The 13533-nt window shown below is 42.7% G+C and overlaps 1 protein-coding gene across 1 annotated transcript in view; it reads right to left on the reverse strand.

Annotated features, from left to right (window-relative positions):
• LAMC2 (laminin subunit gamma 2) overlaps nucleotides 1–13533 on the reverse strand; it is a 42670-nt gene that overhangs the window by 18554 nt on the left and 10583 nt on the right. The window contains exons 5-15 of the mRNA XM_044300828.1: nucleotides 12578–12711; nucleotides 9400–9528; nucleotides 8554–8743; nucleotides 8352–8464; nucleotides 5927–6145; nucleotides 5662–5844; nucleotides 4973–5218; nucleotides 2271–2407; nucleotides 2010–2157; nucleotides 1711–1916; nucleotides 884–963 (exon numbers count right to left, since the gene is read on the reverse strand). Of these exons, the coding sequence (XP_044156763.1) occupies nucleotides 884–963; nucleotides 1711–1916; nucleotides 2010–2157; nucleotides 2271–2407; nucleotides 4973–5218; nucleotides 5662–5844; nucleotides 5927–6145; nucleotides 8352–8464; nucleotides 8554–8743; nucleotides 9400–9528; nucleotides 12578–12711 (1785 nt within the window). The remainder of the gene's footprint in view (nucleotides 1–883; nucleotides 964–1710; nucleotides 1917–2009; nucleotides 2158–2270; nucleotides 2408–4972; nucleotides 5219–5661; nucleotides 5845–5926; nucleotides 6146–8351; nucleotides 8465–8553; nucleotides 8744–9399; nucleotides 9529–12577; nucleotides 12712–13533) is intronic.

Below are 13533 nucleotides of genomic sequence, written 5' to 3' on the forward strand. Positions count from 1 at the left end.
GCACTGATATAAAATAAAACTGCAATCCACCCTTATTTATACACATGGGAATATTATGGCTCTGTACAGCCTCCAGGTTTATTATGGCTGTAATATGGCACCCATAGAGGTCTATTGTACGTCCATAGCCTCTGACTTCATATTTCTGTTGGGTTCCATGGTATGTTCCATCATACTGTACGTTGTATTACGAAGGTATTCTTCATTAAAAGCATTGCCTCTAGGGGATAATAACACCATAGCGTAAGGTAGTGCCATACAGAGGCACCATATGGCAGCACACAGGGTGTGTAGTACAGAGCCATACTTGTTCTGCCATACAGGATCCATGCACACAGGTCCGCTATGTGCATGAGTCCTACCTTTGATGGAGCTTTATAGCAGACTGCTTATGTTAGACCCATGTGGGGGCAACCTTAAAGGGGTTTCTGAGTGATTTATACTGATGACCTATCCAAACCAATTTGATTGATCCCCCCCCCCCCCCCATTTTTTTTTTAGCTGTTTGAAGAGGCTGCAGCGCTTCGGTGAGTACTATGGCCTATTCTTAGGCCATTGATGTCACGTTACTGGGTCACATGACCTAGATGCAGCTCAAGTGGGGCAGAGCTGCAAAACCAAGCACAGCTCGTGCATGGTAAGTTGCGAGGAGGCCGCAGTCCTCTTCGGATTGCCAGAGCCTCTTAGACAGCTGATTAGCAGGGGTACCAGGCATCAAACCTCGGCCAATCAGATACTGATGACCTATCCGGAGGATACGTCACCAGTATAAAACACTCGGAAAACCCCTTATGCTTCATCTAATATTCAGATAACATGGCATTTGTTTATATGGCATATACCACCGTGTGGCTCTGGCCTAAGACAATAATCAAGTTATTACCTGTTTGCTATAGTCTGGGCCTCTTGACCAATTTGTGAGAAAGAGTTTGAATTCCCGGATGACTCTAAAGAAGAAAATGTCTGTAATAAGAAAAGATTAATACTAATTAATACAAAATAATTATTAATAATTATTAAAAACCAAATGATATGAATAATTTTTTTTTTTAAAAACATGTCACTAGAGGTGTAGATGGTCCCAAACCCCCTGTAACCGAACAGTATGAGAAACATGATTAAGGAGATGTCTATAGTCGCAAATAGGTTTAAAGGGTATGTACACCTACGGGGGCAATTTTGTATGACTGCATGTTACTCATTTTTGTCCCAATTTTTTCAATTGGCCTTTATTAAAAAGGGTTAACAGTTTTTCTGGTTGTGTGACTGGTACGTTCACTATGTGCCGGTCATCTAATAAACCTTATCTCTAAACTACTAAGAGGTCATAAACACTTATTTAAGCCAAATTTTTATCAGTAAGATAAGAGCTGAGCTATAATGGATATTTATCATGTCAGAGAGCAGAGATAAGGAGCCTGTCAGCTCCTAGTCTGACGGAAAAGACAAAAGGGTGCTACTATAGCATCTCAGCTCTGTACTGAAAAAAGGACGCCATATTTTTATAAAAAAAAATATTTTTAGCTCAAAATGAGTACAATGCAATAATAAATAAAAAATGCCCCCAAAGGTGTACATAGCCTTTAAGTGGCAATGTGCCACTGGATAATATGACGGACTGATGGAAGCCATATGTAAGGTATAAATGCTGTATAAATGTACAGCATTCCGGTATATAATTGACCAAAAGGAAAAATTCGCTACAGTTACCAGTTGATTTAATTCAGCTTGGCCGCTGTTGAGTTGCTGTATTGCAATTGTGATCTTCCCCTTTAAGTCCTGTAACTGGCTCTGGTACTGGCTGGACTGAGACTGTGCACCCTGTAGCTTCATCTGCACTCGCTCAAGGTCATTCTGGGTCTCTGCCTGTATCCCCTGCAGCCCAGACATCTGTCTTTGCAGGGATAGCTCGGCACCTGTTGATAATTCAATATATATTTTATACAGACAGTTGGATTATTAAATGCAGTCACCATGTCTACAAGCTTCCATATCGGTGCAGATCTCACCATGAGTGGATTCGGAATCCCTTAGCATGGCTGTAGATGCCTCCTCGGCTCTTCTCATTTGTTCCTCTAAGTAACGTGTATCTGTCGCCTGGCTTTGGCCATTGGCACCACCTATGAGGCCCTGGAGCTGTCTTCTGTACAAAGTCATCTAGAAAATACAATGGAATATATGGTTATTCTAATAAAAGCTAATGAATGGTTTTTACACGAGATAGGCGGACTGCACACTGATGGGAGCTGTGCTTTTACCCAGAGACGTACCTTGTTGCTGACTTGAGAATAACAGCTAGGGCATTGCGGCTGATCACAGTTGTCGCCATAAAAATCAGGTTTGCACACGCAGGTGCTTCCCTTCTGACAGCTTGGCTGTTGGGAACCGATTGGATGACAGGAACAAGCTGCATAAAAAGATGAAAACTTAACATAGTCAGCTGAAAACATTAAAAGGGTTAAAAAAAATATATGTTTTTATTGCTCCTGCAACCACTAGGGGGAGCGTTGAAAATTTCTGTTTGGTAGTCTCCCTTGCTCCCGCTAGTGGCAGTGGTAGCCAGAATGTTATGAATAAAAGGGTTTTCTGGTACTTAGATAGTGATAACCTATCCTCAGGGTCTGACACACTGCACCATCACCGATCAGTGGTTTCAGACAGACCCCCAGTGCTGGAAGCTAAACACTTAGGGCTCGTGCTCATGTGCCAGCCGTTCCGTGCATTGGGGACTGCAATTTGCGGTCCCCAATGCACGGGCAACATCCGTGCAGTTTCCGCAGATGGGTGCAGACCCATTCAACTTGAATGGGTCTGTGATATGTTCACACCGCAAAAAAATAGAACATGTTCAATTTTTTTGCGGGGTGGAGGTACGGAGAGAAATTCGTGGGGTACTTCAGTGGGGTTCTGTGCCTCCGTTCCACACCGCACCTTCCGGATTGAATTGGAATTCACTTGTATAGGTCTGCATCTGTTATGCGGTTAAAAAAAACGCCCAGAGCCCATATATTGCTGACCCGTTGTTCGAGGGCCGCAATACGGGCCTGGCCGACACACGTTTGTGTACATGAGCCCTAAATGGAAGACTCCATGCACAGTAGCTCAGATCTACTAATGTGTCTGCACCAAAAAGCTGTCTAAAAAAATGTGGCACAAATTGGCGGATCTAGGGTTTCTGCACGAGTGAGTGGCTTAGAAGAAGGTGGGAGTGGTTTCACATAAAGTTGGCGGGTCTAAGATGTGCCATTTTGCGCCAATATTTCAGTGCAATTCTGGCATAAAAATCTGTCTCGAAGTCAGTGAGTCAGTGACAAATGCACCAGATTTATCCTCCAGCCTGAGCCCCTGTGATAAATCTGGGGCAGGTTTAGGCAGCCGGTCTCAGCTTACACCATCTTTAGGATTGGTAAATCTGGGCCAGGGTATTTTCCAGCACCGGCGTCCTGCAGCTCGTTCACTTTCGGTACCCTGGCACGGCCAATAAAAAGTGGATGGAACCTTGGGAGTCATTTATCAAGCTGAAATATTTCAGGCGCAGATTGCGGCACAATGGTTATTGGTTAGTTGCGCCACAATCTCCAACTTTTCCCCGCTCACGCCAGGTCTAAATAAGTGGGAGTGGCATGGGCGGGGAAGGGGATGGGCCCGTCTCATTTACCATTTTCTACGCCTCTTTCAGGTGTAGAAAAAGGTCTGTATGTACGACAGCTAGGAAGCTGTCTCACATTCAGAAGTTGCGGAGGATCCGCCGAAGTTATGATGAGCCCACCGCCTCGGCGATCCACTGCCAGCTATAGGGCTTTATTAAGACTGGCGTCTAAAACGCCAGTCTTAATAAATGACCCTCCTTGTGCTTCTGGCTGTATAGTTCTTGGGGCTGATCAAAAAGCTGGTTGCAGGGTGTCGGACCACCACCCATCTGATGTCGATGACCTATACTAAGGCCATTAATATGTAAATACGTGAAATATATATGACAAATGCTCCAGTAGCATAATGTGAAGATCTTGGTCCGCAATGCATCTATAACATGACTTCCCAACTATCATGTGTCATTTACAGTACTGTTCTCAACAGATAGGTAGGTTTTTGATTTTCCCTAACTGTAGTGTCTTTCATTTGTCTTCCCCCATGATCATTACTATGTGCACTGCTGAGAATTTCCCATAACAATCACATACACATGTGTGAATGGCATCAGCAGCTGTTTTTGAAAGATTTACTTCCATAACTTATGAACTTTAGGTTTAGGTTGCCTTTGAGCGGCCAACTTCTATATAGCTTCCTGAAAGCAACATGATTTTCATAACCAAAAAAGTCACACAAACCATATATCAATATAGTAAACCAGAGACCATGGAATAAAACTCAGAAAATCACAGGAAGAACATGCCAACTCAGTGCGGATGTTGCCTTAGTCGGATTTAAAGGGGCTTTCGGAGATTTTTTCACTGGTGACCGATCCTCTGGATAGGTCATCAGTATCTGATCGGTAAGGGTCTTGGGTGTCGGACCCCCACCAATCAAATACTACTGTTTAAGCAGGCATAGGCGCTCGCAGTAGCGCCGTGGCCTTCTCTCTGCTTACCAAGCACAGCGCTATGCATTGTATAGCTATCACAGCTCAGCCCCATTCACTTCAATGGGGCTGAGCTGCTCCTAGGCCACGTGACTGATAAAAATGACATCACGTGGCCTAGGCAAAGCTGCGAGACGGCTGCAGTGCTACTGCAAGCACCATTGCCTACTTAAACAGCTGATCAGCAGAGGTCCTGGGTGTCAGACCTCCACTGATCAGATACTGATGACCCCTCTAGAGGATAGGTCATCAGCTAAAAAAATCTCAGAAAGACCCTTTAAGCCCAGGACCCCAGTGTTGCAGGCAACAGAGCAAAACCATTGATGAGCAATGCGGCCCGCCGGTTCATGGTGATGCAGCTTCCTGACACAATGAAATGTTAATGAACATTACCTTTACATTTGCCTTCAGGGTTTGGATCCAAAGGGTCCCCAAAGTACCCTTCTCTGCAGCGGTCACAGTGTAATCCAGCTGTGTTATGAATACATTTCAAGCACTCTCCGGTCACTCTGTCACAGTTTCCCGCTGCATTTGGGTCTATATTGTTGTTACATGCACAAGGCCTACACTGACGTCGAGGTCCACGTTCTCCCTCAGGATCTCCAAAATATCCATCTGCACACATTTCACAGCGAGGACCTGGTTTGGGAGTTGTTACAAGACCCGTAATGAGATATTTGAAGTTAACTGCACAAAGTACGTCAACCTGCAGCTTTGACTAAATATGTCACCTGCAACTTTTACTTTAAGGCTATGTACACCTTTGGAGGCAAATTTTTATAATATTTCATTCTACCTATTTTGAGCTAAAAATTATTTTTCAAATTGATCTTTATTTAAATGTAGGCTAAACAATTAATAGGAGGAATAAAATGTAGCAATAGAAAGAAGAGATGAATAAACTGAAGTGGTCTCTGAGATAGAAGCAGATCTACCTGCCATCTCCACCCTACTTTGGACAAATGGACAGTGGGTTCCAGACCTTCCTTCAACATCTCTGCTGTTTGCCAGGCCTGCTGAGTATCAGACTACTTACCTATGTGACATAAAATCCCATACCCCATAAAATCTCTAGTACTTACCACTTAGGCCTACAGGGCAGTGATCACACGTGGGTTCCTGAGTCTCAGGAGACAATAAGCATCCTATGCCAGGTCTACAAGGACATGGCAAGCATCTCTGGGGGTCCCGGGGGTCATTATACTGTCCATGTGGGCAGTCAGCACAGTCAATGTTCTGATTTTCATCACCAGAATAACAGTCACCTATTGGATAATCAAAATACAAAAAATAAATCAGCAAAAGTGGATGTAAATGAACTGATGGCCATACAGGAATCATAATTACCAGTTTCTGGGTCACATCTGCCTCCTCCTTGGCATCTACAGGGAACACATGGGCTGAATGCCCCAAGTGCTGGAGATTCTCTGTAGTATCCTTGGGCGCACTGCTCACAGGAGTCACCTATATAGCCAGCAGGGCAATCACATTTCTCCACCCAAGGAGCCGAATCCCCAGGGCCAAGACGGGCAGAGACAAGAGTAATACTTTGCAGGTATCCTGTGCCTGATGGAGATAACAAATACAGATATTTATCCTTACAGTGGCTTCTCTATGTCAATCTAACATCGAAGATATTCTAAATAGTTCAATCCAATTTTTAAAAAAATTGGGTATTCTGGTTTTAACTATTGCATTTATTTATTTAGAGAATAGGATGTTGAACAATTTTCTAATATACATCTATTTAAAATTTTGCTTGCAAACCTTTATTATATCCATAAAATGACCTCTCCCTAATTAAAAAAGAAAATGGTATGGCCCATTTATAAAATGCATTCATAGGAGAGCTGGATAGGACTAAACATGGAGTCAGTCATGTGAGTTGTCATGTGACCCTGACACGTATCATGTGATCAGTTAACTGCCCAGGTATCTAACAGGTGAATGGTACTGTATTGAGGAGCAGAACATGTACAGTATATACAGTTTTACTACCTGCAGAAGGACCTCAGCATGTCAGTCAGTGTCCGAGCAGAAACAAATTTGTGTGTTTGCTTTTTTCTAACACTAAACTTTATTAACAACATGACAACATCACATAAAGACAGGCAGCCATTTTACAACATCACCTAGAGACAGGAAGCCATGTAAATACACACAGTAATGTAGTTACTGTAATAACCACAATAAAAATAATTATTCCAACACTAGTAATGTTTACTTATCACATGGATGTGTCCTGTGTGCTGACTCATGTATGTCACGTAACACTGCTGCTTACTGAATGTCAGGGATTATATGATGTGAAGAATGTCACATAACTGATGCCATGCATACATTACACAAGACTGATACATGGGATATACCATTCTACTGCATATAGGGCTCAAGTGCCTGATATAAGAATGGTATGTATGCGGAATTTTAAATACATGTATATTAGAAAGTTGTATGATCCCACTATGTAAACAAATAAATAAAAATAAAATCTGGAATACCCCTTTAATATTTTAGCCTGTTAAAAGACTGCTTTTTTTTCTTCATGGATAAATATGTCATATACCTGTCAATCCAGTTAATAAGGGAGTAATTAAAAGTGTTAAATGGTATTCGATCTGCCCAGAATAAAGTCAATATAACAAAACAGGAAGGCAATTTGTATGAAAATGACCAAAGTACCCTATGTGTGTCTAGAATATCCTAACATTGCTTCTGAAATGCTAACGCAAGCTACCATACAATCTGGGCAGCAATGGTATGGAAATACTGAGAAATTATATTCTCACTTGGTGTTTATGCACCCCATCAATTTTTGCTTTTTAAACTGAAAAAACCTGCAGTAATCACTTGCACCAGTAGAGGGCACAATAGGCAGTGAATGGGTTCATGGTAATATCTTGAGAAAAGAAGAGAAAATGTATTTTAAAGGGAATGTTTCATCAGAAAATGATTTATTGTTTAAGGCCGCATTCACACAACCGTGGGACGGCCGCAAACTGTGGACCCGCAAAACACGAGCATTGGCTGTGTGCACTCCGCATGGTGGTACAAATCCATTGACTTCAATGGGTCCGCGATCCGCAAGATGCGTCAAAAGACAGGACATGTCCTGTCTTTTGGGGCATGGAGGCAAGACCCGGAAGCACAAGTAAACACACGGAAGCCCTTCCGTGAGCTTCCTGGTCCATGCCTCTGCGCTGCAAAAGATAGGACATGTCCTATCCTTCGCCACATCTTGTGGATCACGGATCCATTGAAGTCAATGGGTTTGCACCGCGATGCGAAGTGCACACGGCTGGTGTGAAGGCGGCCTAAATCACGTTGTTGTTTTGTTTTTTTTCTTAGAATTTTTGGTGATTTTTGCTTTAATTTTCCATGTCACTATATATATTTAAAAAAAATATCTAAAACTGTGCAGTTTTTGCATTGGCCACTAAGCCTTATAATAAGGTATCACTTCTCGGTCTGTACGGGGAACTTTTCAGTACCATGACAGGTAATACAGGATCCACCATTCACAATGTGTGATATCACAGGTCACACAGCATGTCTACGAAAAAGACTAGTTCACATATTTTAGGCCTAGTGGCCAGTGTGAAAACTGCAGGATTTTAGGATTATTTTTTTTAAATATAGTGAACATGGAAAATAAAAAAAACCAAAAAAATAAAAAAAAAGTTTTATAAACAAAAATTGGTTTAAATAATAGGTCATTTTTGGGTGACACAATTCCTTTTAAGTGCCAAATTCTGCCTTTTACTGAACTTACTGTATTCTCCATAAGTAGCACGAATCTTTAGGGACGTCACATTGCTTAACAGACGACGAAAATCATAATGACTGATTTTGGGAGTCCATGGGCTGAAAGAGAGTTCATCCAATCTGCAGGGAGGACACAGCGTTGTAAATGCCTTTTATATTGGGAAATACAGGAATGAATAATTGCGCCTTTGCCAGTGATGCCACCTTACCTGAAGGTGTATGTTTGAGGTATCCTGCAGGGCAGGGACGTTTTGGATGTAGTAAGTGGCGCTGTTACTCTCAAGCCTCCTCCTTCTAGGATTAAGTCTTCAGCACCAGCTCTGTGACGCCCTCGATCCACACGGAAACTGATGGAGAACATCTGTCCATAACTCCGAGACTGATCTCCTAAGAACGCGCCTGCAATATGATGTAGATGAAAAATTAATTAAATATTTTTTTGCAAATCCGTGTGCCCAATATCTTGTCCGTTTTTGCGGAATGCACGAGAAAGCTACTTTTTTGGCAGACTGAAATACGGACACGGCTGTGTGCACAAGGCCACAATTAAAGGAAAATAATTTTTTCTTTCTTTAGGCCTCGTCCACACTTTCACGGACGTGTGCTGTCCACATTTTTCCACGGACAGCACATTTCAGTACTTTTTTACTGACTGTTGGTCAGTAAAAAAAATCACGGAGACATGCACTACTTTGATCCGTGATGCGGACCAAGCACTCCCATTGAAGTCTATGGGTCTGTGAAAATCACGGACACAACACAGATGCCATCCGTGGTGCGTCTGTTTTTTACTGACGACACATAGAAAATGCTCTTGAAATTAATGTTTAACTGAGCAACGTCCATGAATTTCGGATGACACACGGAGGGAAAAAAATGGACATACATCATGGATCTTTCTTGGACATCTTCACGGATGATACATGGATGTGACACTGACACAGAAATGTGGACGAGGCCTTAGTCCTTTAAACCCAGAGCTGTACACAATATACACGCTCTATCAATATTGCATTCTGCTAAAAAACACGGTCATGTACTGTAGTTCACTTTACCTGGGGCACTGAAGTAGAGTGGTTCCAGCTGTCGTGAGGCGAGGTACACCTCTTTATGATGGCGAGACATGCGGACAGGGACTGAAGCAGGGGAGCCATCTTTTAGAGCTGCTGTCCAGCCCTCAACACCTATAAGAAATTGGACAGAGACAGTATGAGACAGAAGACACGCCATTTTGCAAGTGCAATTCTCTGTGAAAATTCTGCTCAGCGCTCAATCCGGTTTGTAGCTCTGCAGCGGAAAAAGGGAACATAAAGTGTGAAGAAAATCGCAGCAGCCGCTGAATAGTCTAAATCAGGGATCAGCAAGCTCTGGCACTCCAGCTGTTCAGAAACTACAGCTCCCAGAAGGCTTCATTCTCTTCTGTGAGAGTTAGACAGCCAAATATGTTTGCATGCTGGGAGTTGTAGTCTGGTCCAAAGCAGTCCCCAAAGTGAATCAAAAAGAGGAGAAAAGGCAGCACTTGCCGTTTCAGGTAAAAAAAAAATTGCTAATTTATTTCACAATCAGAAATCTGGGTGATGCAACGTTTTGGCTAGTTATTAGAATTTTTCGAGCATACAGTACTTGAAAACAGCTAATATAACTAGCCGAAACATTGCATCATCCAGATTGCTGATTACGGAATAAATTTGCAATTTTTTTTTACCTGCAACGTCGAGTGCTCCCTTTTCTCCTATTTTTGAATAGTTCTCAATCAACTTTTATTTCATGAAGTAATATGCAAGATTAAAATAAAAAAAGCTGGGACGGGCTGAAACGCGTTCCTGAAACTTGGCATAAATTATAACTGAAATCTATGCCAGCTCATGGCAAGGGTAGATTTCAGTTTTGCACAAGACCGCACAAGATGCCATGAACATATAAAGAGGCTTCACTTAGTACAATCGGTGCATCTTGCTCCAGCTGACTCTTTGCTAAGCCTTTATTCCCATGTCAGTGATTTCCATCAGTTATTGTGAGCCCAAACCAGGTGCGGGTCAAAAACAAAGAACTGGGGCAAATCTTTCCATTATACCTTACACTCCTGGATTTGGCTCACAATAACTTATTGAAATCTCTGATCAAACACTGACGTGTGAATAAAAGCCCCTTTACACAGACCAAAGGTTGTGGCAATTATCGGGAAGGAATGCTTGTTCCCGATAACTGCCCTATGTGAAGGTTTTGTCGATTACCTAAGGCAGTGATGGCTAACCTTGGCACTCCAGCTGTGGTGAAACTACGACTCCCAGCATGCTCCATTTATTTCTATAGAGTTCTGGGAGCAGCCAAGCAAGGGGGGGCATCTTGGGAGTTGTTGTTTTTTTTACCACAGCTGGAGTGCCAAGGTTAGCCATCACTGACCTATGGAATGAATAGACGCTCGTTCATGGGATAAAAGCACCAATGATACGGTCACCTAAATCATCGATTCTGGGCAACAGATCGTCCCATGTAAACAGCAATCAGCTGCTCAGAAGCAAAGCTTCTCAATGGGGATGAATGATCACAGTAGAGATGGCTAATTCCCACACAGTGGGGTTGATTGCTGCATGTTCCTGCAGCATTCTCCTCCTCTGATGACATGGCGATTATTTGAAATGAACGGTTCTTTCCTAATAATTGCCTGCAAAGTGAGTCCGTGAAAAGGACTCCAGAGGGATCCCAATGATTATAATGGAGGCTGCTGGGTTTCCAATTATGGTTTCTGTCATTTTTCCTGGCCAAGAAGCTGCTACATGCATCAGCATTTAGGGTCCATTCACACGTCCGTAGTGTATTGCGGATCCGCAATACACCCGGCCGGCATCACCAAAAAAATGCCTATTCTTGTCCGCAATTGTGGACAAGAATAGGACACGTTCAATTTTTTTCCGGAGCCGCGGACCAGAAGATCAGCGGCGCCTTCCAGAAATGCAGATGCGGACTGCCCCATAGAGAATGAATGGGTCCGCATCGTCAAAAAGGTTTTGGAGCCTCAGGATGTAAAAAAAAACTGGGGATGTTTATGAGTCTGTGTAAAAGGAAACTGCCTGTTGCCTATAGCAACCAATCACCGCGCAGCTTTCATCTCTCCTGGTGCTCTAGAAAATGGAAGCTGCTCTGTGATTGGTTGGTATGGGCAACAATGGCAGTGGTGCTTTTAGGCTAGGTTTAAATCTACGGCAATGGTTCTGTTAGGAGCCTCTAGTGCAAATTCTGCCAAAGGACAATGGACCCATTATTACGGATGTGTGAATGGAGCCTAAGGGGGAGATTTATCAAGACTGGTGCAAAGGAAAACTGGCTTAGTCACCCATAGCAACCAATCAGATTCCACCAATGAAAGGATCAATCTGATTGGTTGCTATGGGCAACTAGGCCAGTTTTGCTAAGTCTCCCCCATTGTCCTTTGGCAGAATTTGCACTAGAGGCTCCTAACAGAACCATTGCCGTAGATTTAAACCTAGCCTAAAAGCACCACTGCCATTGTTGCCCATACCAACCAATCACAGAGCAGCTTCCATTTTTCTAGAGCACCAGGAGAGATGAAAGCTGCGCGGTGATCGGTTGCTATAGGCAACAGACAGTTTCCTTTTACACAGACTCATAAACATCCCCAGTTTTTTTTTTACATCCTGAGGCTCCAAAACCTTTTTTGACAATGCTCTGAGCATGGCTTCTTACAGGAGCTCTGACAGACTCATTGGGGATATTTATCAAACCAATCAGATTCCACCTTTCATTTTTCAGAGCTCCTTTGGAAAATGAAACATGAAATCTGATTGGTTGCTATGGGCAAGCTTTGTGAAGAGCACAGTATTAGGACAGGTTGTCAGCCTTTAAGGGTAAATGATAGTGATTTTCATTCACTGACAGCAAGCGGGAATAAGTAAAACTTTGATAAAAGTATTTTAGAAGTTGCACATTGTTACAATACACAAGAAACAAGCCTTATTTACAAACCATACAAATCCTATAATGTATTTGGACGAAACACATCTTTTAACCCTTTGCACATTGATTATTTCTGTGTGGCTTTTACTTTCTCTTATAAATTGACACAAGACGAAAGGAAATTATCACTGGAAATGTGCGTCTTATAGTGACTCAATGTACGGAAGTTCACACAGAGACAAGGCTGTCCAGCAGGAAGCTTCCATTGAGAGGCAGTGCACATAGGAGGAAGCATGGGAAGACATTGGTGTAACTTACCTTTCTCGAAAGAAGTTGTGATGTCACTCCTGCTGTAGTCACTGCTGCTGCATATCGCCGAATGTCCATAGCAAAAACACTGCAAGCATCCCTCCGATCGCCCGGCCTGCAGGTTATAGTATCCAGGCTTACACCTGCAACAAGCACCATGACACTAAGGGTTCGTTCTTTTTCAGTGTTTTGTGGGCTGTTTTTCAGGTTTTTTTTCAGTAGTGTTTCCGGTTCCATTCTGTTTTTCCGTATGGCATATACAGTATACAGTAATTACATAGAAAAAGTTGGGCTGGGCATAAAATTTTCAATAGATGGTTCCGCAAAAACGGAACGGATACGGAAGACATACGGAGTACATTCCATATGTGTTCCGTTTTTTTTGCAGACCAATTGACTTAAATGGAGCCATGGAATGTGATTTGCAGGCAATAATAAGACATGTTCTATCTTTCAACGGAACGGAAAAACGGAAATACGGAAACAGAATACATACGGAGTACATTCCGTTTTTTTTGCGGAACCATTGAAATGAATGGTTCCGTATACGGACCGCATATGGAACACAAAAAACGGCCCGTATACAGAATGCAAAAAAACGTTTGTGTGAACGAGCCCTAAAGCTGAGGAGCTCATTTTCTGCTCTTGCACTTTGTGTATCCAGAAAAAGAGCATCTAATGCAGTGATGGTGAACCTTTTACAGACCGAGTGCCAAAAACTGCAACTTAAAACCCACTTATTTCTCGCAAAGTGTCAACACGCCAATTTAACCTGAATACTACAGTCCAAAATAACAGGGATGCCAACCTGCGGCCCCCCAGCTGTTGTAAAACTACAACTCCCACAATGCCCTGCTGTAGACTGATAGTTGTAGGCTGTTCAGGCATGCTGGGAGTTGTAGTTTTGCAACATCTGGAGGGCCGCAGGTTAAGCATCCCTGCAATATAGTATATCTTCCATGTAC

Source organism: Bufo gargarizans, chromosome 7, assembly GCF_014858855.1.
Source record: "Bufo gargarizans isolate SCDJY-AF-19 chromosome 7, ASM1485885v1, whole genome shotgun sequence".
NCBI classification, from domain to species: Eukaryota; Metazoa; Chordata; class Amphibia; order Anura; family Bufonidae; genus Bufo; species Bufo gargarizans.